General features: G+C 53.6%; 1 protein-coding gene and 1 long non-coding RNA gene across 2 annotated transcripts; both read left to right on the top strand.

Annotated features, from left to right (window-relative positions):
• Positions 1 to 5,326: 5,326 nt before the first annotated feature.
• Positions 5,327 to 8,936, top strand: LOC139592634 (uncharacterized). The gene is made up of 3 exons (XR_011680072.1): positions 5,327 to 5,362; positions 6,503 to 6,646; positions 8,642 to 8,936. It is a non-coding gene; the product is annotated as an uncharacterized lncRNA (long non-coding RNA).
• A 13,175-nt stretch (positions 8,937 to 22,111) lies between these two features.
• On the top strand, positions 22,112 to 24,478 carry LOC139592657 (uncharacterized). The gene is made up of 6 exons (XM_071432725.1): positions 22,112 to 22,216; positions 22,348 to 22,503; positions 22,668 to 22,769; positions 23,017 to 23,119; positions 23,379 to 23,435; positions 23,645 to 24,478. The coding sequence occupies exons 1-6, from the start codon at positions 22,112 to 22,114 to the stop codon at positions 23,863 to 23,865; spliced, it is 744 nt and encodes a 247-aa protein (XP_071288826.1). The 3' UTR covers positions 23,866 to 24,478.
• Positions 24,479 to 25,282: the final 804 nt, after the last annotated feature.

The following is a 25,282-nucleotide window of genomic DNA, read 5'->3' as shown; positions in this document are numbered from 1 at the left end:
AAATTAGTGATCCTATAACTGAAGGCTCTGCCACGAGTAGAGCAGACAAAGAGCCCAAAATATATTGATTTAAATTCCTATATTTTAATAACTGTATTTTCAAAAGTTATTCATATGTGTTTTGCATTTGTTTAAGTGTAAATTATTTTATTTTTCCATACCTTTTGTTGGTACCTATTGTACCAACTTTATAGCTACAATAATGATCACTTTGGGGACTGTCATAGATCCAAAACCACTAAATCAGGGAAACTACAATAATATTATTAAAACACATGTAATTGACATTTGTACATTTCCTTTTTTTCTCTCATTTGTATATTTTATAGGTATGTTTAATTTGAAATGTCTAAATCTTTTGAAAACCACTTAAATTCAAATAATTTTCCACATCTTGCTTTCCTTTTTCTGGTTCTTATAAAGAATGAAGTTAAACTTATATCTCTAAAATTAACCTTGAACTAAAAATATTTCTTACAACTAGTGGCAAATTGTAAAAGTCAGAACTTCATTAGATGAAAAGTACCAGTACCAAAGAGGCAACAATTGTGCACTCAGTAATTCATAGGGTTGTTGTCAATTATTTATGAGGTAATGTAAGAATAACAGTGGAGAAAGACAGAAATTAAAGCAAGATGTGAAGAGAAAATTTTTCAGTTTCTGCTCAGTGTAGCACTGTTCTTTAGCTAAAAACTGTTAAAGAAACTTCCTCACAATAAATAACTTCCACTGTTAAAAGCTCTCTCTGATGCTGGAGATTTGGATGAAGTAAATGCTCCTCTGACTCAGTACAAAGACAAAAGACACTTGAGTCAAACCTCTCCCTTTAATAATTCAAAGGTGTTCTCTTTTATTTAGAAACAGCTCTTTCCTTTTTAAAAATCCATCTTACAGGTAACGTTAAAGCTGTTTATCTAAATACTGCAGCTTTCTATGGAAGGTTATTTAACTCTTTTCCTGTTACTACTGTGAAATACTCATAAACAACCATTGCTACATGTAGAATGAAACACTATGTGTTTCCCAGATAGATTAATTTATTTAAGAGGAATAAATTAGAGGAATTAATAAATCAGATCCTTCAAAATGGTACTTATTGAGACTATTACAGGTAGATATGATTTATTCTCTTTTGATTGTAGTCTGCATCAATTCCTTCATGTAGGTCCAATAAATACCTCTGTCTGGAAGGTCTGACACAGTGTGAGGGAGAATAATGAAAGCACATGTAGGAGCATGAGATCATTGCTCAGAAAGTGAAATTTGCCTGCTTATGGAATGAAAATAAACATGTAAGATTGGGTATCTATCTTTTTGTTTAGATCAATCAAGCTCTCAAACAACCAAATTCACATTTAATTGGAAAGAATATGAATAGATAGTTGATGATAGTAATTACATACTGTCATAAGCTTACAGTTGCACTCAAGTAGGATATGACATGCAATTGATATTTTATGAATACAGTTTGCCACCTCTGTGAAAAATTTGAAGGTTTGGTTCATTGTCAAACACTAGTCTTTATATGGTGGCCTCTGTGTTTGTGGAGTTGCAACCATTACACAACTCTGATATTGATGGACCAATTTAAGTATCAAAATATCAATCTGTAAATTCTGAATGTGGTAGGCATTCCTTTTTTCCTCTTTATATTTTCTGGTCTTCATTTAAGTTTCTTTTAAATTTTGTAGTAATAATACTATGTAGAAAGATTTCCTTTGAGGCTACCAAATTGCAAGCATCTTACAATTGAAAATCATCCCAGCTGTTGTTCTTGACCTCTTGATAAATGTCCCTTAGGGGTCTGTATTGGCACCAGTGATATTTAATGTCTTCGTTAACAACATAAAGGGATTGAGTGCACCCTCAAAAAATTTGCTGCTGACACCAAGCTGAGTGGTGCAGATAACACTCCTGAAGGATGAGATGCCATCCAAAGGGACCTGGACAGGCTCGAGAAGTGACCTTTGGGAATTTCGCATGGTTTAACAAAACCAAGTACAGGGCCCTGCACCTGAGCTGGGACAACCCCCAGTATAAACACAGGCTGGGGGATGCACAGATCCAGAGCAGCCCTGCCAGGGAGGATTTGGTGATGCTGGTGGGTGAGAGGCTGGACATGACCCAGCCATGGGCACTCCCAGCCCAGAGAGCCAAAGGTGTCCTGGGCTGCATCCAGAGCCCCGTGGGCAGCAGAGGAGGGAGGGGATTCTGCCCCTCTGCTCTGCTCTGCTCTCCTCTGGTGAGACCCCACCTGCAGGGCTGCAGCCAGCTCTGGGGTTCCAGCACAGGAAGGACATGGACCTGTTAGAGGAGGGCCACCAAGTTGATTAGAGGGATGGAGCACCTTTCCTATGAGGAAAGGCTGAAACACCTGGGATTGCTCAGCCTGGAAAAGAAAAGGCTTCAAGGTGACCTAATTGTGACCTTTCAGTACCTGAAAGGGAGCTTACAGGAAAGATGGAGTGAGACAATTCACAAGAGCATGTAGTGACAGGACAAGAGGAAAGGTGTCAGACTGAAAGAGGGTTGGTTTAGATTAGATTTTTCACCTGTGTGGGTGGTGAGGCACTGAAACTTGTTGCCCAGAGAAGTTGTGGAAGCCCCATCCCTGGAAGAGTTCAAGGCGAGGTTGGATGGGGCTCTGAGCAACCTGTTGTAGTTAAAAGTGTTCCTGCCCATAGCAGGGGGATTAGAACAAGATGATCTTCACTGTTCCCTTTCAACCCAAACCATGCTATGGTTTTATGATTTGGCAGTCACATGACATTTAAAAAGATGTGTCAATGTGAAATGCAGTTTCTCTGTGTTGCTTTTCCTGTTCAAGACTAGTAGTTCATGTTACAAAAGCAAGAAATTAAAAAATATAAACCTGAAAGTGCTCAAAAATGGAGGAGAAATATTAAGTTCAATGTCTGTACTGCAGCTGAGGCATAGAGATTTCCTTTCAAAATTTCTAAGTTGTATATATATGAGAAATAAACTCTCTGCATTCATTTGTGGGGTATGGAAAGAGGAGTTTGAGAATCCAGAGTCAACTATCTACATTGTTGCTCCACACATGAGGGTTTTTTCATGCTTGAGCTCCTGTTTTAATTTGGGTTTAGGAAAAGGTACCAAATTAATTAAGCAGGAGCATAATACATCCCTTGAAGAAGGCAGATAGGTTGAATACTTCCATAGCAGTCATTTTTAGGACAGCAATTGCTGCTAATGAACTTTGAGCTAAAGAAACCTGATAAATACCATGGCAAAGTAATTTCTTTCCACTAGGGAATTATTTACACCTCCTGTCTGCTTTTTGATCATTGCAGAAGTAAAAAAAAAAAGTAAAAGGAGAATATAGATACTGAAATTTCTTACATGTTTTTCTTACAAGTTCTTTTACTGGAATATAAGTAGCTATCCCAGGATATACTGTTACATATCCAGGATTCCTGCCCACTTCTTATAGTAGTTAATAGGAAAAAGGGATAGTCGTATTTATAATTTTCTCAGATCCTTACAAGAGCTTTTGAACTTTTAGAACTCAAATATTAGAGACCATCTTCTGCAAAAGAATAAAATTTCAAAATCTACCAGGAGATTATTAATAGCAACAGACTAATTAGACATATAACAATTAAATATCTTTTTATTAGGCCATATTAACTGTTAGCATTGAGAGGCCACCAAGTGAAACAGTCTCTGACAAAATCTTTTGTATTTTTCTGAAGTGATTCTTCTATATTTTAAAATTAATCTGATGGAGATTAAGAAGAGTCAGGTTAAACATGTAAGTGAACAGTTTCTCTATCTTTGTAGTAAGGATATCATTGGGTCTTCTACAAATTTACTGGAACTTTTCTGCCCTTAGAATATGTTTAGGTAGCTTATTCTCCAGAATTCAGCTGATTTCAGTTATCACATTCAGGGTCATGCTTTCTTGCTAGTTTTCACCAAAACAATTTTCACATTACATATATAATTTACTTTGAAGCCTGGCTGGGCTAATACAATGTTTGGTATTAATGGTTAGAGGCTCCATCTCCCATTGATCTTATGAATTAATAATTTCAAGTCTTCTGCTCACACTTTAATTCACATAGAAAGGTAAGAATGCTTTTTGAACCACAAATAAGTGTACTGCTGCTTGCCTTTTTAATTGGATTGTATTCGGAGCTGGTGTACTACTACAGAATATCCCTAGGAACAATGATAAGCTTTTTCCCCTCATTACTCAGAAAATATGTACATATTCATTTCTGAAAGGTTGTACTATATAAGCCATAAAGTTCCAAATCATCTGACAGTTAGTCTAACAACTACCACAGCAGGACCATGTGCCAGTTCTCAGGAATACCAATATTTACTGGTCAAAAATCACTCTTAGTGTGTAGAGAATGAGCAGCAGCATAAAAGCTTTCAGTTGCTGTCCACTGATTTTTCCACTCCATTTTTCTTCCAGTAGCAGTGACTTAGCAATAATGAGTGAAGATAATAGATATTATGGCAGGCAAAGCTGATAACTTACAGCTTTGAGTTTTACTATGGAAATACAAGTAAATAAAACATTTTTTATATTTTTCTCCCCTTTTTGAATATCACAGGAAATGATTCAGCTGTTCCTGAACCAGCTCCCAGAAACTGTCAGGTCCAGTGCTCCATCTCCTCTGCCGGGAGTTGCCATGGCAACATCTTCAGCTGAACTAAAAGGAATTACAGATAAATACTTATTTATTTTTTCCCCCTGGCTCCCCCCTTCCCCTCCTCTCTGTGCCAGTTCAGAAAAAGTGTTGCTCTCTAATCTTTGGGGCACTGAGAATCGGCATTGAGACACCCAGCTACATTTGCTCTGTTTGTTGCATTTGAAAAATCTGTCCTAGTTCCTCTCTGTCTCTTGGGTGTCTGATTTATGACATCAAACCAGAAAAAAAAAGGCAAGAGACTTTCAAGAGTGGAAGTTCTTGTTGGGGGGAAGACGCTAGCCCAGAGCTGTCTTCAGTTCTAGTGCTTGAAAAACAGCATATTCAATTGCTTTTTCTTCTTTGACTGCAATTTTCCAAGGAGTGTGGCTATAATCCTTAAAGATAAGACATCATACATGAACAGTGGCATCTAGAACTATGACTGCAGAATATTTGCAGCTGCTTGGATTTGTGTCAGTGAATTGCACTCTGATGAGATTGGTGGTTGCTTTGGCCACATTTGGCAGCTGATAAAGGTTTATAACTACAGCAATTATCTGTGAGAAAATAAGCTAGACCTAGGTGAATTTAAAAAAAAATGCAGAAATATTATCAAACTGTCACTCAAGAATTAACTAACTTTTCTTTTTTTTTTGCAGCATGCAGGCCTACTGGAAAGAAAAGCACAGTGACAGGTATGTAACACCCAACTCTTGCTCAGGCTGTAATTTCAGTGAGAGCATAAATGCTGGGTGCTCTTGCACAAAAATGGAACCAGTTGCTCATAGTTGCCCTGCTGCCAGCTGGGGTGAAATCCAGGAGCATCCTCTGAAAACACACTCAGCTTTGAAGAGATCACATATCCAGGAAGAACACAAGCATGGCCCAGACCATGGAAAGGACCAAAGCTATCTGTGTCCATGGTGTGAGAACAGAAAATTATCCTCTTTCTTTCTTTTTGGGTCTTTTCAGTCCTGCAGTGGACTTCAGATTTCTGCTCTGCTCCTGGGCCAGGGTTTACTTCAAAGTGGTATTTGAAGATGTGAGGACAGATTGCCAAGACTTAGATGTGGAGATGCTTAAGCCATGATCTGTCCTTCAGAGAGCTGGAATCCCAGGTTCCCAGGTTTCTGCAGTGTGGTCTGGAACAACCAACATCAGGGACCATATTTTGCTGAATCTAGTCTATGCTAAGAATGAGGATGATTCAGGCTTATGTTTCTGAGAAGTTACTTAGATGGAAGGAGAGGTTATGCAAGAAGTAGCCTTACATCAGAAGTAACTCTTACATCAATTCCTGAGACCCAGAGTTTCATTTTAAAAATTATAGAACAAATAGGAAAACAGAGTATCATCAGTACTGTACCATCCTTCTCTGCAATGTTTCTCTGTGATGATGCTTCAGGTAGCTGTTTTCATCGTTCCATTGGGTGCTCAGATGTAACTCTCACATCCCCCACAGATTGTGTGTAGTATAGGGATGGCAGCAACAACTTTTGTTAACCTCAGCCTCCAACAGACATGAATCCAAGCACATATATTTATTCACATATATATTCAGTATTAAATTGCTGACCTACAAAGCAATTTAAGATGACAGAGCCTGGAAAAGATAAATGAAGAATTTTGTAATATATATTAGAAATTGCAAAAAAAGTATATAATCAGAGTGGTAGCATCTACAAGTTTTTGTAGAAATTTTAATACTTTCAACTTAAAAGTATACCTGAAATGGGACTGCAGGAACTGTATGAAATAAACTAATTTGTTGATTTTGTTTTTTTAAGAACTCTTCCTGAAACTTTGGTAAGGTCTGGAATTGCTTTCATCCCTAGAAAAGAGCTTCTGCCATCATTTGTTACCTCAATGGATAGTATGCCTCTCCTCTTTACCTCTCTAAAACTAGTGAGAACTTGTTTTGGAAGCAAGCCTACGGCAAATACCAGACTCCAGAGATCTCAGCTGAATCCTGGAACTTGGTAAGTAGACTTTCTCCACCACTGTTACAAGGAATGAATAAATATTTTTTTGTAAACTGAATGAAAACCACTGCTGATTTAAATGTTTCAGAAATTCTGAAAGAAGTAGTAATATTTGAGTCTTTTCTTGCAGGAGAAGCATTCAGTAAATCAAATATGTGTATCCAGTTCATACCATAGCTTAGCCGTTTATGTTCTAATTACATAATTATGATCATTAATAATCTTAAATTCAGAATGTCCCTTTCTTCAAAGGTGTGAAAAAACAGCCCTATAGTCCAAGTTTTGTTCTTGGTTAAAAAAAAAGGTGAATGTGTCCCTGACCTGATCCTGCTTTGAGCATCTTAAAAATCTCCCTTGCTTCTTTCAATCCATTTAGTGGCAAAAGCAATTGTGCCTTCAAAATCCTATACAGTTGTTTTTGTATTACTGTTCCGGCTTTGTATTTAAACTAATTATGAAGTGAAAAACTGGTATAATCTCTCATGGCAAACAGTTTGCTTTTTAATTATGAGGAAGCCTGTCACCTAGCAAAGTTTCACAGGTGAAGGATCTCCTCTGATCCTCCACAGAATCAATGTTCTGTCTGTTCCCATTCCAGTTAAAGAGAGCTCTTGGAATGATACAGTACATGGAGGTTTCCCACTTGATAACTGTTGTGGAACAAAGACCTGCTGTGGGAAGAAGATTTAAAAATAATAATGTGATGATAAAACAGATGCTAGCAGTGCAATAAAGATCTCATGTACTCTGGATCACCAATAAAAATGATGGATGTCTGTGTGATAGGAACATCTCACCATCCTATGTCAAACATTCTGCTTGTCTCATAGTGCATATAATCGAAATTTTTTCTCCGATATAGTTCACTCAAAGTTCTTATATTATTCATGTATGAGCACTAACTGGAATGAATCAAATACTTTCACACAGTAATAAAACTAATGAATCATGCAGTAAGGTTTAGGTACAAGAGTTTAAGCATGCTAACCAGTTACCATGAATCAGCTGTTTCATGAGAAGTATGCAAAAATACACAATTAAATGTCTATACAAATTTAAACCTTTTTTACAGATTCCCATAGAATATGTTAATTTAACTTTTTCAATAAAAAGTATCTGATATACTTTTTTTTCTTAAAAGAATATATTTTCAACTTCTTTTTTGAAGGAACTCTAAAATTAATCTAAAGTCTAAAATTTCTTTGAGTATTACCCTGAATTTCCTTAGATATCATGTTAAAAGGAATTTCTTTTCTTTGTAGTGTTAGTAAATACAGCATTTCCAGAACAAGCACACTGCTCTTTCCAGCACCTAGCCACTGCTTCTGCATGTAACATGCTGCATTCCTGCTTCCACTGGTTTATTTTGAAGAGTATTGCCTTAAACATTTTCGATTTCAGTAAAGGCAATCCTGCATTTTCACTCATATGGTTATTTTTAACAAAAACTATATGGTTCACTCATATAGTTTTTGTTTAAGATCTCTCTATATAAACTACAATGTATTTAGTGGCATCAAGTATTGAGGTTTAACTTTCTATAACATTTAATAGGGAATTAAGATGGTGAAAGAATCTGAATGCTTATGAACGGAGTTTATCCATCCCAAACTTGAAAAGTCATCTTAAATAGACACTTAAATAGTCCTTTTATTCCTAAATTGCCTGTGCATTATATACATTTTTTAAATAAAAGAAAGAAAAACAATTTAGAAACACAAGACACTTAGATAACACCAGAAAATGTGGATATATATTGGACATAAAAGGAACATTTCACTAAAAGATAAAAAAAAAAAATTCATAAATCCATTTTTCCTAGTGATGTTTTCAAATTTATGTGAACCAACAAATTTTCTACTTTTTCTTTTATTATTTGTAAGATTTTTTTCTTTCCAAAGTCAAATGAATATTAACCATTACCGATATTTTTGATTCCAGGAGAAAATTATAAGTGAGGTGTTTCTTTTCTTCTCGAAAATTTATGTCTAGGGCAATGGCAGAAGTTTCCACCAAGAGCTTCCTGAAAGCACAGCGATGCTCCATCCCTACACAGGGACAGGAAGAGGGCAGGACAAGAGACCACCGTGGCCTAGCAGTGAGCTTTGGGTGTGCCGTAAAGCAAAAGAAGCAGCAGCGGCAGCGGAGTGGCTGGGACTCGGGAGCGCGACCGTCCCAGCGGCCGCAGCGCTGTCAGGCAGCGCCTAGATGCTGGGCACGCTTCCGGCAGCTCTGGTCTCCCCAGAAGTGGGGAATCAGGCAGCCCCTGCCTCAGACCCAGTCAGAAACCCAAGCAAGCGAGACCAGAGGCAGGGGCCCCTTCCCGTCCCTCTGGGGCACGGCTGCAAAACAGCCGCTGTGTCTTCCTGCGCCTGTGTCTGGGCTGTGCTGAGCCCAGAGCCAGCCAGCTTGGGCTCTGCTGTGCCAAGAGCATTCTGGGCAGTGTTATAAACAAAAAATATGTCAATTTTTTTTGTGAGAAAAAGGTTACAAAAACTAGTCAGACCAGTGTTGCTGCTAAAGTGCTACCTGTTTGTTATGAGAATTACAAGTCGTTGTCGTTAATGGTTCTTTTTTGTATCAGTAAAGACCCTGGCTAGGGCTAAGTTAATGGCTCTTCTCCCGAGAGAGTGAAGGGAGAAGACCTCCCCAGACAGTGAGGAGAAGGGACGAGAGGTAGGAGGGGGGCACGCAAAATAACCTCAGGACCAGCGTGCCATGAGAAACTACTACTCCAAACTTACTGAGAAGACCGCCAGAATAACAAGCCAATATAGAGTTGGGAAATTGGAGTGATGTCTGGGCATGAGGAACAGAGTGCTGAGCCTGCAGAGATGCTAAAAGCCTTCATTGCCCCTCACCCTGAGCAAGAAAATCCTCTCAAACCCAGGACATGGAGAGAGAAGCTGTAGAGATCAACATCTGGATCACGCTCAACAGGCTCCGACGAGGACTGGACCTCTAGTTCTGCTCCTCTGAGTCACCCTGGGAGAGACAACAGAGAGTGCCGACCCGTCAAGCTTCTCAATCTTATGCTGATCAGTTTTATTAAAGGCATTAAAAGGAGAAAAAGTCTCCTGCCCTTCTTATTTCAGGCAGGCAGGTGGGAGCGTTGCGTGCACAGTGGGGAAGGGGCTCACGAGAGCCTCGGGAGAAGGACGATGAGCTCGAGCTGCAGTGCCCGTGCTACAAGGTGCAGAAGTAATTCAGCCTTGCCAGGGTTTCCTAAGTGTGTGTTGGTGTTGCCCGGGAAATGGACATATTTGGGGAAATGGACACATTTGGGAAATGCCTTTGGAAGAGAGGGGCTTGCTTCTCAAGCAAAGTGCTTCCCCAGGAGCCCCCAGTGAGGTAGGTGCAGCTGTCTCCCTTTGGCTCCCTGCCCCCCTTTTGTCCTTGAGGCCCCTTGCACTTGGCTGAGGGGCGTGGGAAGGGAGAAGGCTGTGAGGAGCAGCTTTGGCATCTGCCTGGTCCTGCAGAGACCAAGCCAAGCACCAGCAGCAGGGTGTGTCCCGCCCCTTTCAGCACAGGACAGAGAGGGATCATCTCTGTCCAGCCAAGAGCCCCAAATGCCTCTCAGAGAGCTGTGAATTCAAAGGCCTTTATGCACACATTGATGCCATCTTCCCTATCTGCTGTGTTTGAACTCTTGGCAAGAGGCATTTGCCTCTTGCTTGCTGGAAGCTGCTCTGCTCCAGGGCCGGCACCGAGCTGGGCTGTGCGGGCACCGTGGAGAGTCCTTCCCCGAGCACTTGGTGGGTCGTGGTGTGTCCAGGGCTGTGTTAGACACTCGGGGCAATGGATTTCTTCCAAGCGGGGGCACCTAGGGTGGGGAGGGGGTGGCCCTGGGGCACGTGGAAGCATGTCCCTTTGTGACATGGTGGAGCAGGGTGACCGGGGAACCGAAAGGGACAGCGTGTCTGAGCAGCCCTTTGTGACACACGCTGACATAGGGGCTGGCACGGCGCAGCCACGCCACAGTGCTCGGTGCACGCGACGGGACAGGAGGTGACAGAGCAGTGCTGTGAGGTGTCCCCACACAGCCAGCTCGTTGGTTGCTGACCCGGAGCATTTCCGAGGCGTTCCTCCTGTGGCTGGCCTCACGGCCAGACCTCGGGATTCGGTGACTCGGAGCTTTTCCGAGTCATCTCCCATCCCTGCGGCCGGTGCCCTCGTGGCCAAGCCGTGGGACTTGGTGACCTCCATCGTTCACCAGGAGTCTCCTGTCATTGTGACAGGAGACCTCGAGTGCAGGACTTGCTGTCCTGTAGCCTTCCTGAGGCTCCTCTGTTGCAGGTGCCCGCAAGGCACAACTGCAGCATTCGCTGACTCTGGCCTTGGCCGAGGCATTTGAAAGCGCCCTCAAGGTCAGACAGCGGGATGGCGGGCAGACTGCTCAGCCTGTTCAAGGGGCTTCGGGGCAAGAAAAGCAAAGGCCCTGCAGCTGCCCCAGCGCAGCAGCCTGCACAGCCGGAGCAGTTGCAGCCGCTGCAGGACGGTGAGTGGCAGAGCTGGGCCACAGGGCCGGTGCCTGCAGCCGGCTTGGGCCCCATCCCATCCCATCCCATCCCATCCCATCCCATCGCATCCCATCCCATCCCATCCCATCCCATCCCATTCCTGACATGCCCATGGACAGGATGGGACAGGGGCTGGGGCTGTCTCCCCGTTGGCCATGCTCCATGCCCTGGGCACCCGGGGGGCTGTACCTGCCTGGGGAGCGCAGGGCTGGGCTGTGTTCTCCAGCCTCTCCCGCAGCCCCTCAGCTCTGGCTGTGCTCGCTCTTTGGCAGATGCAGCCAGGGACCAGACTCAAGAGCAGGAGCCCACCCGTGGCCGCTTCCGGAGAGCAGCGCAGGTACCTGCGGCCATCCCCACCTGGGCCGGGCCTACTGGCACTGCTCAGCCGGGCCCCGCGTTGGAGCAGACCATGGAACGTCCCTCTATTCTTCCCGCCCTTCCCTTCTGTTGCAGACACTGAGGAGGTTCCTGCCCCTTCGGCGGCGCACTAAGACCAGCGGCCCCGCGCCCGAGGGCACGGCCGAGCCCGGCCCCGCGCCCGAAGGCCCGGCTGAGCCCGGCCCTGCGCCCAAGGGCACGGCCGAGCCCGGCCCCGCGCCCGAAGGCCCGGCCGAGCCCGGCCCTGCGCCCAAGGGCGCGGCCGAGCCTGACCCCAGGCCCAGCGAGCTGCTGGCAGAGGCTGCTTCCAGCACTGCATCCTCTGACCTGGCTGCCAGCTCTGACTGGGAAACCGACGAGGGCTGGGAGGAGGCTGACATGGCCCCCACGGAGGGCATGGCCACCGCCAACACCATCACCCAGGGCATCCCAGAGACTGAGGCCATGCCTACGCTCACTGTGAGTCCTTGACCCACTCTGGAGTTTTTCCAGAAGGTTTTTATTCTCTGCAGCAGCCTGGGGCCAGGGCTGAAGGCCTCTCAGGATCACGTGGCCCCTCAAGCCATGTCTGCTGGGCCCCCTCAGCCCCATCACAGTGGGCTGGGAAGGCGAGCACTTCTTGGGGGAAGCTGGGCAAGTTGCTCCTTTGGACAGCACTCCAAGTCTTCTCCATGTCGCTTCCTCCAGGTGCAAGCTGTGGTGAGTGCCATCCTGCAGAGACTCTGGTCCCGTGAGTCTGTGGACGCCGGGCTGCAAATGGCCATTGTCAGCCTCACCGAAGAACACCCTGCCCACGTTGTGATGAGCCTCCTGCGCTGTGCCCCAACGTGTGACGGGTATGGGGCACAAGTGCCTCGAGAGCTCGGTGCTCACCGGCCGTAGGGCCCCTTGCCCTGTACAGCCTGTCCGGCGGGGTCTGCCAGACGGGCGGAGAGCACCGGCACCCTCGGGCCCCTCTGTTTCCTGAGCCTGCTGCCATGCTCCCTCCCGGCCCCACGCAGCTGCACGGGGCACGGTACTGACGCACAGCTCTCATCCCACAGAGCCGCTGCGCTGCTATGGAGAGCCATGGGCACCTCAGAGGTAGCCGTGGAGGAGGTGCTTCCAGCGCTGCTCTCTACGATAGAGGAGCAGCCACCGTACGGCGGCTTCCTCTGCAGCGGGGACAACGAGGCCGTCCTTGCCCTGGCTGTGAGTTTCTGGAGCTGGCCTAGGCTGGCCCTCCAGGTCACCTTCTCAGAAGCTCTCCATGCTCTCCCCACCCTGCCTGGGCTGAAAGCTGGGCTAGGGCCAGCAGGCCAGGTGCTCCCCCTGCCTCTCACCCCCGGCCCTGCCTCATGGACACCTCGGCACTGAGCGCTGCCTCGGGGCGCTTTGTCTCTTGCAGGCAACTCTGGTGCTGTGGAGGATTGCAAGCATGCCTGAGTGGCACTATGCAATCCTACTTCATTCTCCACGCCTGTTGGTGGCTCTGCTTTTGCAAATTGTCACCACCACGGAGCAGAGGCCAGAGGACGTGGAGACCCAGCGCTTCTGGAGAGCGTGCCGGGAGGAACACGGCCTTCCCAGCGAGCCCAACAGGTGCCAGTCGCCCTGTCCTTCCCACGCCCTTGCGGCCAGGGCCAGTGCTCCCAGAGTGACCTGGCCTTGGCTCGGCACACAGGTTTGCAGTGCAGACCATGAAGGCTCTGCTCTCGCGACTGGGCTTTGGAAAGAACCTGCTGGCTCTGGAGCACAAGCAGCTCTGGGACACCCTGCTCTGTGCCGACACCCAGCACTATGCAGCGGGCCTGCTGGCAAGGTGAGATCCCCTACTCCCAGCCGCCACCGCCACCGTTTGTGCCCCGTGCCCGGAGTGCCCCACACAGTCCCCGGGGCTTGTAAGCGAGAGGGCCTGGTCACCGAGGGAGGGCCGAGCAGACTGCAAAGGGCCGGGAGAGGAGGATGCCCAGCAGCAGCTGCCTCCCAAGGGGCCCATGTCCCCTTGCGGAGTGCTGGGGAAAGATGGGACCTCTGTGAGTCACTCCTGGGAGAGGTCTGCACGCCCGGCTCAGGGCCTTGGTGCCTTTTTCCCCTGCCAGGGAGATGCGCTGTGGCTTGAGCCCCTTGTGTCCCCACATGGCCTCGCACCTGCTCAGCCTGCTCATCAGGAAGCAGCCCCGCTGGCATCTGCCTGCCCTGGCGTTCTTTGTGGAGGTGAGCCTGATGGCCAGCGCTGCCTGGCTGAGCTGCCTCTCAGCTCTCTGGCCTCTGGTAGCTGCAGCCGCCTGGGAGGCTGCCCGCGCCCGCTGCTGCTGCTGCCTGGAGCCGGCCCGCTCCCCTGCCACTGCCCTGTGCCTTTCAGCTCCTGGAGTGTCTGGACCTGAGCAAACACGGTCCCAGTGCCCTGTTGGTGCTATCCCGGCACCTGCCGAGCCAGCACAGGGACAGGCTGCGCCTGGAGCTCAGAGGCCTCGTGGTGCTCAGCAAGGAGCCCTCGCTGGTGAGAAGGGGGCAGTGGCTGAAGCCGCGCTGGCAGCGTGGGGCTGGGGAAGGCAGACCTTTGGGCTTGGCTGGGCTTTGGCAGCAGAGGCAGCTGCTGCCAGCTCTCCCGACTCCCGCTTCAGCTGCCCGAGTGCCCCAAGCAGCTGTTGGTGCTGCGGCCAGTCACGGCTTCACAGCACAGCCTGGTCTTGCACACAGGCCGGAGGAATACGAGGCCTCTATCAACACCTGGTGGAGCTGCTGGCCCATCCAGATGCAGAGATGGTCGGGATGAGCCTCTCTGTGCTCACGCATGTGCTCCAGGACAAAGACCTCGAGATACCCAGCACCGCCGCCCTGAAGCTGGCTGAGTCCCTGCTGCCACACTTTGAGAAGGTAAGGCTCTGCGCCTCCAGCCAAGGGCACTGGACGCTGCCTGTCTGGAAACTTTGTGCCCTGTTCATTTTAGGGCCTTTGCCCCAGTGAGCCTGGAGTAGTTGATGCTTAGGACTTTTCCTTTCCTCCAGGACAACAGCCATGTGCAGCTGCTCTCCATTCAGCTCTTCAGCAAGGTGCTGGAGCTGGGAGTGGAAGAGAAGGAAAATCCCCTCATGACAGTTGTGAGCCAGAGCCTGCTCCCTCTGTTCTTGCGCTGGCACCACGAGGACGTGCAGGTGGCCGAGGTGAGGTTTGGTGTGATGCTGCCGCATCCCTGGCCGGGGGCTCGGCCGCCTCCTGCCCCGGCGCCTCGTGGGCTCCAGCCTCCCCTGGCCTTGGCACAGGGAGCCGGCTCCCGTGTGACTCACCTGGGCTCTGGTGCCACCTGCGGCTCTCTGCTGCTCTGCAGGCGTCTCGCGAAGCCTTGCTTTGTGCCACCCGCTTCCTGAGGAGGAGGGATCTCCAGGAGCCGCTGAGGAAGAAGCGGCGGATGAAGTTCGCCGAGAGCCTGGTAAGGACAGCCCGGGAGCCCCAGCCACAGGCTGGACTGGAGAAGCCCCCCCTGCCCCCGGTGCTCAGTGCGGGGGGCTGGCAGCTGCGCCCCTGCCCGGCGCTGCAGCCGGGCCCGCCAGCCTGCATCCCCCACGCTGCTCGCTGCCCTGGGCCGTGCGCGCCGGCTCGGCCGGTGCCGGGCGCAGGGAGCGCCCGGCCGAGGGGCAGAGCCCGCTCCGAGCCTTCCCTGCCGCCTCTCCCCGCAGCTGCTGCAGGACGAGAGCCGAGCGGCCGAGCACCTGCGCTGGGCCCTGCCGCACCTGCGGAGCCCACAGAGGCCCCTACGAGAGGCGGCCGTCAGGTTCCTCGGTGAGCCAGCAGCCCGGCGCCCCTCCCCGCCTCCCGGCCCGGCCGCTGCCCCGGCAGCGGGAGCCGCGCCCGGGCCGCTGCAGCCCCGCCCGCCCTGGGCGCTGCCGCCGCCCTCCCGCAGCCGTGCCCTCGGCCGGCAGCGTGCGGCAGGGGCCCGGCACGAGCTCTGCCCGGCAGGAGGGCGTGCGGCCGCAGGGCTGGCAGCGCCCGTGTCGGGCAGCTGTGCCGCCCGGCGCCGCCACATGCTCTGTCTTAACAGGGGTGGCCGGAGTGCTCATGATGGGGCAGAAGGAGGAGCTCCAGGTCCTCAGTCAGGGTGAGTCAGGGCAGCCGCGTGGGGGGCACAGCCCGGACAGCTCTCTGGGACACGTGGCGGATCCGTGGCCAGCACCTTCCGCCCGAAGCCCTTGTCTCCCGCTCCCTCCTGGCCATGGCGAGAGCCGGCCGGCATGGCCCTGGCAGGAGGCTTTCCTTGGATTCCCTCAATTTGGCTTCTGACCGTGGCTCTGTTCCTCTCTCTTCCAGCTCTTCAAGCCCTCAGGGAAGACGAGAGCCCATCCTCCATGAACTCATGGATTCAGATGAAATTTGAAAGAAGATCTGAAGAACTTCGTTTGTCTCCTGGACCAGATGTACCTGTACCGGCCTCCTTTGATGACTTCCAGTTCCCATCGAAGATGGGACCACCTGCAGAGCAGAAGGGACCAGCTGCAGCTCCAGGCACGGCTCTGGCTGCTCACAGCTGAGCCTGTGCGAAGCTCCAGCAGCTCCTGCCATCTCTCTCCCTGTTGGCAGCTCCTTCCCTGCAGCCCTCAGGCCCTGCCCATGCCCTTTTTTACCTCCCAGCTCACCCCTTCGCTTTGCTTTCCCTTAATAAACTGTTTGTGTTTTTCACTTTACCTGCATCTCCGTGGAGTTGAAGCGGCGCAAAACCTGAGCCCGGGGACACGCAGGGCCCTGCTGCCGTTCTCCTCCCCACTGTGTTCTGTGCACGGGCAGAGGAACAAGGGCAGCTCAGGCTGCAAAGGTCCCTGTCCCGCTGCTCCAGCTGCACAGCAGCATGGAGTTAAAGGGCGTGCTGAGCACGCTGAAGGGGAAAAGGACCCTGGGTTTTAAAAGAGCCAACTTGAGTGTGCTCCAAACCCAGCCGTGAAGGATTCCAGTGCAGGCATCCACCGAGGGCAAAAGAGCTTGTAATGGCAGAAGTTTCCACCAAGAGCTTCCTGAAAGCACAGCGATGCTCCATCCCTACACAGGGACAGGAAGAGGGCAGGACAAGAGACCACCGTGGCCTAGCAGTGAGCTTTGGGTGTGCCGTAAAGCAAAAGAAGCAGCAGCGGCAGCGGAGTGGCTGGGACTCGGGAGCGCGACCGTCCCAGCGGCCGCAGCGCTGTCAGGCAGCGCCTGCACGCTGGGCGCGCTTCCGGCGGCTCTGGTCTCCCCAGAAGGGGGGAATCAGGCAGCCCCTGCCTCAGACCCAGTCAGAAACCCAAGCAAGCGAGACCAGAGGCAGGGGCCCCTTCCCATCCCTCTGGGGCACGGCTGCAAAACAGCCGCTGTGTCTTCCTGCGCCTGTGTCTGGGCTGTGCTGAGCCCAGAGCCAGCCAGCTTGGGCTCTGCTGTGCCAAGAGCATTCTGGGCAGTGTTATAAACAAAAAATATGTCAATTTTTTTTGTGAGAAAAAGGTTACAAAAACTAGTCAGACCAGTGTTGCTGCTAAAGTGCTACCTGTTTGTTATGAGAATTACAAGTCGTTGTCGTTAATGGTTCTTTTTTGTATCAGTAAAGACCCTGGCTAGGGCTAAGTTAATGGCTCTTCTCCCGAGAGAGTGAAGGGAGAAGACCTCCCCAGACAGTGAGGAGAAGGGACGAGAGGTAGGAGGGGGGCACGCAAAATAACCTCAGGACCAGCGTGCCATGAGAAACTACTACTCCAAACTTACTGAGAAGACCGCCAGAATAACAAGCCAATATAGAGTTGGGAAATTGGAGTGATGTCTGGGCATGAGGAACAGAGTGCTGAGCCTGCAGAGATGCTAAAAGCCTTCATTGCCCCTCACCCTGAGCAAGAAAATCCTCTCAAACCCAGGACATGGAGAGAGAAGCTGTAGAGATCAACATCTGGATCACGCTCAACAGGCTCCGACGAGGACTGGACCTCTAGTTCTGCTCCTCTGAGTCACCCTGGGAGAGACAACAGAGAGTGCCGACCCGTCAAGCTTCTCAATCTTATGCTGATCAGTTTTATTAAAGGCATTAAAAGGAGAAAAAGTCTCCTGCCCTTCTTATTTCAGGCAGGCAGGTGGGAGCGTTGCGTGCACAGTGGGGAAGGGGCTCACGAGAGCCTCGGGAGAAGGACGATGAGCTCGAGCTGCAGTGCCTGTGCTACAAGGTGCAGAAGTAATTCAGCCTTGCCAGGGTTTCCTAAGTGTGTGTTGGTGTTGCCCGGGAAATGGACATATTTGGGGAAATGGACACATTTGGGAAATGCCTTTGGAAGAGAGGGGCTTGCTTCTCAAGCAAAGTGCTTCCCCAGGAGCCCCCAGTGAGGTAGGTGCAGCTGTCTCCCTTTGGCTCCCTGCCCCCCTTTTGTCCTTGAGGCCCCTTGCACTTGGCTGAGGGGCGTGGGAAGGGAGAAGGCTGTGAGGAGCAGCTTTGGCATCTGCCTGGTCCTGCAGAGACCAAGCCAAGCACCAGCAGCAGGGTGTGTCCCGCCCCTTTCAGCACAGGACAGAGAGGGATCATCTCTGTCCAGCCAAGAGCCCCAAATGCCTCTCAGAGAGCTGTGAATTCAAAGGCCTTTATGCACACATTGATGCCATCTTCCCTATCTGCTGTGTTTGAACTCTTGGCAAGAGGCATTTGCCTCTTGCTTGCTGGACGCTGCTCTGCTCCAGGGCCGGCACCGAGCTGGGCTGTGCGGGCACCGTGGAGAGTCCTTCCCCGAGCACTTGGTGGGTCGTGGTGTGTCCAGGGCTGTGTTAGACACTCGGGGCAATGGATTTCTTCCAAGCGGGGGCACCTAGGGTGGGGAGGGGGTGGCCCTGGGGCACGTGGAAGCATGTCCCTTTGTGAAACAGTGGAGCAGGGTGACCGGGGAACCGAAAGGGACAGCGTGTCTGAGCAGCCCTTTGTGACACACGCTGACATAGGGGCTGGCACGGCGCAGCCACGCCACAGTGCTCGGTGCACGCGACGGGACAGGAGGTGACAGAGCAGTGCTGTGAGGCGACCCCGCACAGCCGGCTCGTTGGTTGCTGACCCGGAGCATTTCCGAGGCGTTCCTCCTGTGGCTGGCCTCACGGCCAGACCTCGGGATTCGGTGACTCGGAGCTTTTCCGAGTCATCTCCCATCCCTGCGGCCGGTGCCCTCGTGGCCAAGCCGTGGGACTTGGTGACCTCCATCGTTCACCAGGAGTCTCCTGTCATTGTGACAGGAGACCTCGAGTGCAGGACTTGCTGTCCTGTAGCCTTCCTGAGGCTCCTCTGTTGCAGGTGCCCGCAAGGCACAACTGCAGCATTCGCTGACTCTGGCCTTGGCCGAGGCATTTGAAAGTGCCCTCAAGGTCAGACAGCGGGATGGCGGGCAGACTGCTCAGCCTGTTCAAGGGGCTTCGGGGCAAGAAAAGCAAAGGCCCTGCAGCTGCCCCAGCGCAGCAGCCTGCACAGCCAGAGCAGTTGCAGCCGCTGCAGGACGGTGAGTGGCAGAGCTGGGCCACAGGGCCGGTGCCTGCAGCCGGCTTGGGCCCCATCCCATCCCATCCCATCCCATCCCATCCCATCCCATCCCATCGCATCCCATCCCATCCCATCCCATCCCATCCCATTCCTGACATGCCCATGGACAGGATGGGACAGGGGCTGGGGCTGTCTCCCCGTTGGCCATGCTCCATGCCCTGGGCACCCGGGGGGCTGTACCTGCCTGGGGAGCGCAGGGCTGGGCTGTGTTCTCCAGCCTCTCCCGCAGCCCCTCAGCTCTGGCTGTGCTCGCTCTTTGGCAGATGCAGCCAGGGACCAGACTCAAGAGCAGGAGCCCACCCGTGGCCGCTTCCGGAGAGCAGCGCAGGTACCTGCGGCCATCCCCACCTGGGCCGGGCCTGCTGGCACTGCTCAGCCGGGCCCCGCGTTGGAGCAGACCATGGAACGTCCCTCTATTCTTCCCGCCCTTCCCTTCTGTTGCAGACACTGAGGAGGTTCCTGCCCCTTCGGCGGCGCACTAAGACCAGCGGCCCCGCGCCCGAGGGCACGGCCGAGCCCGGCCCCGCGCCCGAAGGCCCGGCCGAGCCCGGCCCTGCGCCCAAGGGCGCGGCCGAGCCTGACCCCAGGCCCAGCGAGCTGCTGGCAGAGGCTGCTTCCAGCACTGCATCCTCTGACCTGGCTGCCAGCTCTGACTGGGAAACCGACGAGGGCTGGGAGGAGGCTGACATGGCCCCCACGGAGGGCATGGCCACCGCCAACACCATCACCCAGGGCATCCCAGAGACTGAGGCCATGCCTACGCTCACTGTGAGTCCTTGACCCACTCTGGAGTTTTTCCAGAAGGTTTTTATTCTCTGCAGCAGCCTGGGGCCAGGGCTGAAGGCCTCTCAGGATCACGTGGCCCCTCAAGCCATGTCCGCTGGGCCCCCTCAGCCCCATCACAGTGGGCTGGGAAGGCGAGCACTTCTTGGGGGAAGCTGGGCAAGTTGCTCCTTTGGACAGCACTCCAAGTCTTCTCCATGTCGCTTCCTCCAGGTGCAAGCTGTGGTGAGTGCCATCCTGCAGAGACTCTGGTCCCGTGAGTCTGTGGACACCGGGCTGCAAATGGCCATTGTCAGCCTCACCGAAGAACACCCTGCCCACGTTGTGATGAGCCTCCTGCGCTGTGCCCCAACGTGTGACGGGTATGGGGCACAAGTGCCTCGAGAGCTCGGTGCTCACCGGCCGTAGGGCCCCTTGCCCTGTACAGCCTGTCCGGCGGGGTCTGCCAGACGGGCGGAGAGCACCGGCACCCTCGGGCCCCTCTGTTTCCTGAGCCTGCTGCCATGCTCCCTCCCGGCCCCACGCAGCTGCACGGGGCACGGTACTGACGCACAGCTCTCATCCCACAGAGCCGCTGCGCTGCTATGGAGAGCCATGGGCACCTCAGAGGTAGCCGTGGAGGAGGTGCTTCCAGCGCTGCTCTCTACGATAGAGGAGCAGCCACCGTACGGCGGCTTCCTCTGCAGCGGGGACAACGAGGCCGTCCTTGCCCTGGCTGTGAGTTTCTGGAGCTGGCCTAGGCTGGCCCTCCAGGTCACCTTCTCAGAAGCTCTCCATGCTCTCCCCACCCTGCCTGGGCTGAAAGCTGGGCTAGGGCCAGCAGGCCAGGTGCTCCCCCTGCCTCTCACCCCCGGCCCTGCCTCATGGACACCTCGGCACTGAGCGCTGCCTCGGGGCGCTTTGTCTCTTGCAGGCAACTCTGGTGCTGTGGAGGATTGCAAGCATGCCTGAGTGGCACTATGCAATCCTACTTCATTCTCCACGCCTGTTGGTGGCTCTGCTTTTGCAAATTGTCACCACCACGGAGCAGAGGCCAGAGGACGTGGAGACCCAGCGCTTCTGGAGAGCGTGCCGGGAGGAACACGGCCTTCCCAGCGAGCCCAACAGGTGCCAGTCGCCCTGTCCTTCCCACGCCCTTGCGGCCAGGGCCAGTGCTCCCAGAGTGACCTGGCCTTGGCTCGGCACACAGGTTTGCAGTGCAGACCATGAAGGCTCTGCTCTCGCGACTGGGCTTTGGAAAGAACCTGCTGGCTCTGGAGCACAAGCAGCTCTGGGACACCCTGCTCTGTGCCGACACCCAGCATTATGCAGCGTCTGCTGGCAAGGTGAGATCCCCTACTCCCAGCCGCCACCGCCACCGTTTGTGCCCCGTGCCCGGAGTGCCCCACACAGTCCCCGGGGCTTGTAAGCGAGAGGGCCTGGTCACCGAGGGAGGGCCGAGCAGACTGCAAAGGGCCGGGAGAGGAGGATGCCCAGCAGCAGCTGCCTCCCAAGGGGCCCATGTCCCCTTGCGGAGTGCTGGGGAAAGATGGGACCTCTGTGAGTCACTCCTGGGAGAGGTCTGCACGCCCGGCTCAGGGCCTTGGTGCCTTTTTCCCCTGCCAGGGAGATGCGCTGTGGCTTGAGCCCCTTGTGTCCCCACATGGCCTCGCACCTGCTCAGCCTGCTCATCAGGAAGCAGCCCCGCTGGCATCTGCCTGCCCTGGCGTTCTTTGTGGAGGTGAGCCTGATGGCCAGCGCTGCCTGGCTGAGCTGCCTCTCAGCTCTCTGGCCTCTGGTAGCTGCAGCCGCCTGGGAGGCTGCCCGCGCCCGCTGCTGCTGCTGCCTGGAGCCGGCCCGCTCCCCTGCCACTGCCCTGTGCCTTTCAGCTCCTGGAGTGTCTGGACCTGAGCAAACACGGTCCCAGTGCCCTGTTGGTGCTATCCCGGCACCTGCCGAGCCAGCACAGGGACAGGCTGCGCCTGGAGCTCAGAGGCCTCGTGGTGCTCAGCAAGGAGCCCTCGCTGGTGAGAAGGGGGCAGTGGCTGAAGCCGCGCTGGCAGCGTGGGGCTGGGGAAGGGAGACCTTTGGGCTTGGCTGGCTGCTTTGGCAGCAGGGGCAGCTGCTGCCAGCTCTCCCGACTCCCGCTTCAGCTGCCCGAGTGCCCCAAGCAGCTGTTGGTGCTGCGGCCAGTCACGGCTTCACAGCACAGCCTGGTCTTGCACACAGGCCGGAGGAATACGAGGCCTCTATCAACACCTGGTGGAGCTGCTGGCCCATCCAGATGCAGAGATGGTCGGGATGAGCCTCTCTGTGCTCACGCATGTGCTCCAGGACAAAGACCTCGAGATACCCAGCACCGCCGCCCTGAAGCTGGCTGAGTCCCTGCTGCCACACTTTGAGAAGGTAAGGCTCTGCGCCTCCAGCCAAGGGCACTGGACGCTGCCTGTCTGGAAACTTTGTGCCCTGTTCATTTTAGGGCCTTTGCCCCAGTGAGCCTGGAGTAGTTGATGCTTAGGACTTTTCCTTTCCTCCAGGACAACAGCCATGTGCAGCTGCTCTCCATTCAGCTCTTCAGCAAGGTGCTGGAGCTGGGAGTGGAAGAGAAGGAAAATCCCCTCATGACAGTTGTGAGCCAGAGCCTGCTCCCTCTGTTCTTGCGCTGGCACCACGAGGACGTGCAGGTGGCCGAGGTGAGGTTTGGTGTGATGCTGCCGCATCCCTGGCCGGGGGCTCGGCCGCCTCCTGCCCCGGCGCCTCGTGGGCTCCAGCCTCCCCTGGCCTTGGCACAGGGAGCCGGCTCCCGTGTGACTCACCTGGGCTCTGGTGCCACCTGCGGCTCTCTGCTGCTCTGCAGGCGTCTCGCGAAGCCTTGCTTTGTGCCACCCGCTTCCTGAGGAGGAGGGATCTCCAGGAGCCGCTGAGGAAGAAGCGGCGGATGAAGTTCGCCGAGAGCCTGGTAAGGACAGCCCGGGAGCCCCAGCCACAGGCTGGACTGGAGAAGCCCCCCCTGCCCCCGGTGCTCAGTGCGGGGGGCTGGCAGCTGCGCCCCTGCCCGGCGCTGCAGCCGGGCCCGCCAGCCTGCATCCCCCACGCTGCTCGCTGCCCTGGGCCGTGCGCGCCGGCTCGGCCGGTGCCGGGCGCAGGGAGCGCCCGGCCGAGGGGCAGAGCCCGCTCCGAGCCTTCCCTGCCGCCTCTCCCCGCAGCTGCTGCAGGACGAGAGCCGAGCGGCCGAGCACCTGCGCTGGGCCCTGCCGCACCTGCGGAGCCCACAGAGGCCCCTACGAGAGGCGGCCGTCAGGTTCCTCGGTGAGCCAGAAGCCCGGCGCCCCTCCCCGCCTCCCGGCCCGGCCGCTGCCCCGGCAGCGGGAGCCGCGCCCGGGCCGCTGCAGCCCCGCCCGCCCTGGGCGCTGCCGCCGCCCTCCCGCAGCCGTGCCCTCGGCCGGCAGCGTGCGGCAGGGGCCCGGCACGAGCTCTGCCCGGCAGGAGGGCGTGCGGCCGCAGGGCTGGCAGCGCCCGTGTCGGGCAGCTGTGCCGCCCGGCGCCGCCACATGCTCTGTCTTAACAGGGGTGGCCGGAGTGCTCATGATGGGGCAGAAGGAGGAGCTCCAGGTCCTCAGTCAGGGTGAGTCAGGGCAGCCGCGTGGGGGGCACAGCCCGGACAGCTCTCTGGGACACGTGGCGGATCCGTGGCCAGCACCTTCCGCCCGAAGCCCTTGTCTCCCGCTCCCTCCTGGCCATGGCGAGAGCCGGCCGGCATGGCCCTGGCAGGAGGCTTTCCTTGGATTCCCTCAATTTGGCTTCTGACCGTGGCTCTGTTCCTCTCTCTTCCAGCTCTTCAAGCCCTCAGGGAAGACGAGAGCCCATCCTCCATGAACTCATGGATTCAGATGAAATTTGAAAGAAGATCTGAAGAACTTCGTTTGTCTCCTGGACCAGATGTACCTGTACCGGCCTCCTTTGATGACTTCCAGTTCCCATCGAAGATGGGACCACCTGCAGAGCAGAAGGGACCAGCTGCAGCTCCAGGCACGGCTCTGGCTGCTCACAGCTGAGCCTGTGCGAAGCTCCAGCAGCTCCTGCCATCTCTCTCCCTGTTGGCAGCTCCTTCCCTGCAGCCCTCAGGCCCTGCCCATGCCCTTTTTTACCTCCCAGCTCACCCCTTCGCTTTGCTTTCCCTTAATAAACTGTTTGTGTTTTTCACTTTACCTGCATCTCCGTGGAGTTGAAGCGGCGCAAAACCTGAGCCCGGGGACACGCAGGGCCCTGCTGCCGTTCTCCTCCCCACTGTGTTCTGTGCACGGGCAGAGGAACAAGGGCAGCTCAGGCTGCAAAGGTCCCTGTCCCGCTGCTCCAGCTGCACAGCAGCATGGAGTTAAAGGGCGTGCTGAGCACGCTGAAGGGGAAAAGGACCCTGGGTTTTAAAAGAGCCAACTTGAGTGTGCTCCAAACCCAGCCGTGAAGGATTCCAGTGCAGGCATCCACCGAGGGCAAAAGAGCTTGTAATGGCAGAAGTTTCCACCAAGAGCTTCCTGAAAGCACAGCGATGCTCCATCCCTACACAGGGACAGGAAGAGGGCAGGACAAGAGACCACCGTGGCCTAGCAGTGAGCTTTGGGTGTGCCGTAAAGCAAAAGAAGCAGCAGCGGCAGCGGAGTGGCTGGGACTCGGGAGCGCGACCGTCCCAGCGGCCGCAGCGCTGTCAGGCAGCGCCTGCACGCTGGGCGCGCTTCCGGCGGCTCTGGTCTCCCCAGAAGGGGGGAATCAGGCAGCCCCTGCCTCAGACCCAGTCAGAAACCCAAGCAAGCGAGACCAGAGGCAGGGGCCCCTTCCCATCCCTCTGGGGCACGGCTGCAAAACAGCCGCTGTGTCTTCCTGCGCCTGTGTCTGGGCTGTGCTGAGCCCAGAGCCAGCCAGCTTGGGCTCTGCTGTGCCAAGAGCATTCTGGGCAGTGTTATAAACAAAAAATATGTCAATTTTTTTTGTGAGAAAAAGGTTACAAAAACTAGTCAGACCAGTGTTGCTGCTAAAGTGCTACCTGTTTGTTATGAGAATTACAAGTCGTTGTCGTTAATGGTTCTTTTTTGTATCAGTAAAGACCCTGGCTAGGGCTAAGTTAATGGCTCTTCTCCCGAGAGAGTGAAGGGAGAAGACCTCCCCAGACAGTGAGGAGAAGGGACGAGAGGTAGGAGGGGGGCACGCAAAATAACCTCAGGACCAGCGTGCCATGAGAAACTACTACTCCAAACTTACTGAGAAGACCGCCAGAATAACAAGCCAATATAGAGTTGGGAAATTGGAGTGATGTCTGGGCATGAGGAACAGAGTGCTGAGCCTGCAGAGATGCTAAAAGCCTTCATTGCCCCTCACCCTGAGCAAGAAAATCCTCTCAAACCCAGGACATGGAGAGAGAAGCTGTAGAGATCAACATCTGGATCACGCTCAACAGGCTCCGACGAGGACTGGACCTCT

The sequence above is a fragment of the Agelaius tricolor genome, unplaced genomic scaffold (assembly GCF_023055355.1).
Source record: "Agelaius tricolor isolate 1412-34295 unplaced genomic scaffold, bAgeTri1.0.p SCAF_8, whole genome shotgun sequence".
NCBI lineage: Eukaryota > Metazoa > Chordata > Aves > Passeriformes > Icteridae > Agelaius > Agelaius tricolor.
This window is presented reverse-complemented; position numbering and strand designations above follow the sequence as displayed.

Excerpts from the sequence above, each read along its gene's own strand:
- LOC139592657 (XM_071432725.1), top strand. The coding sequence starts at position 22,112 with ATGAGCCTCTCTGTGCTCACGCATGTGCTCCAGGACAAAGACCTCGAG. Across the intron at positions 22,770-23,016 it reads TGAAGTTCGCCGAGAGCCTG|CTGCTGCAGGACGAGAGCCG; the intron begins GTAAGGACAGCC and ends CTCTCCCCGCAG. Across the intron at positions 23,120-23,378 it reads GGCGGCCGTCAGGTTCCTCG|GGGTGGCCGGAGTGCTCATG; the intron begins GTGAGCCAGAAG and ends CTGTCTTAACAG.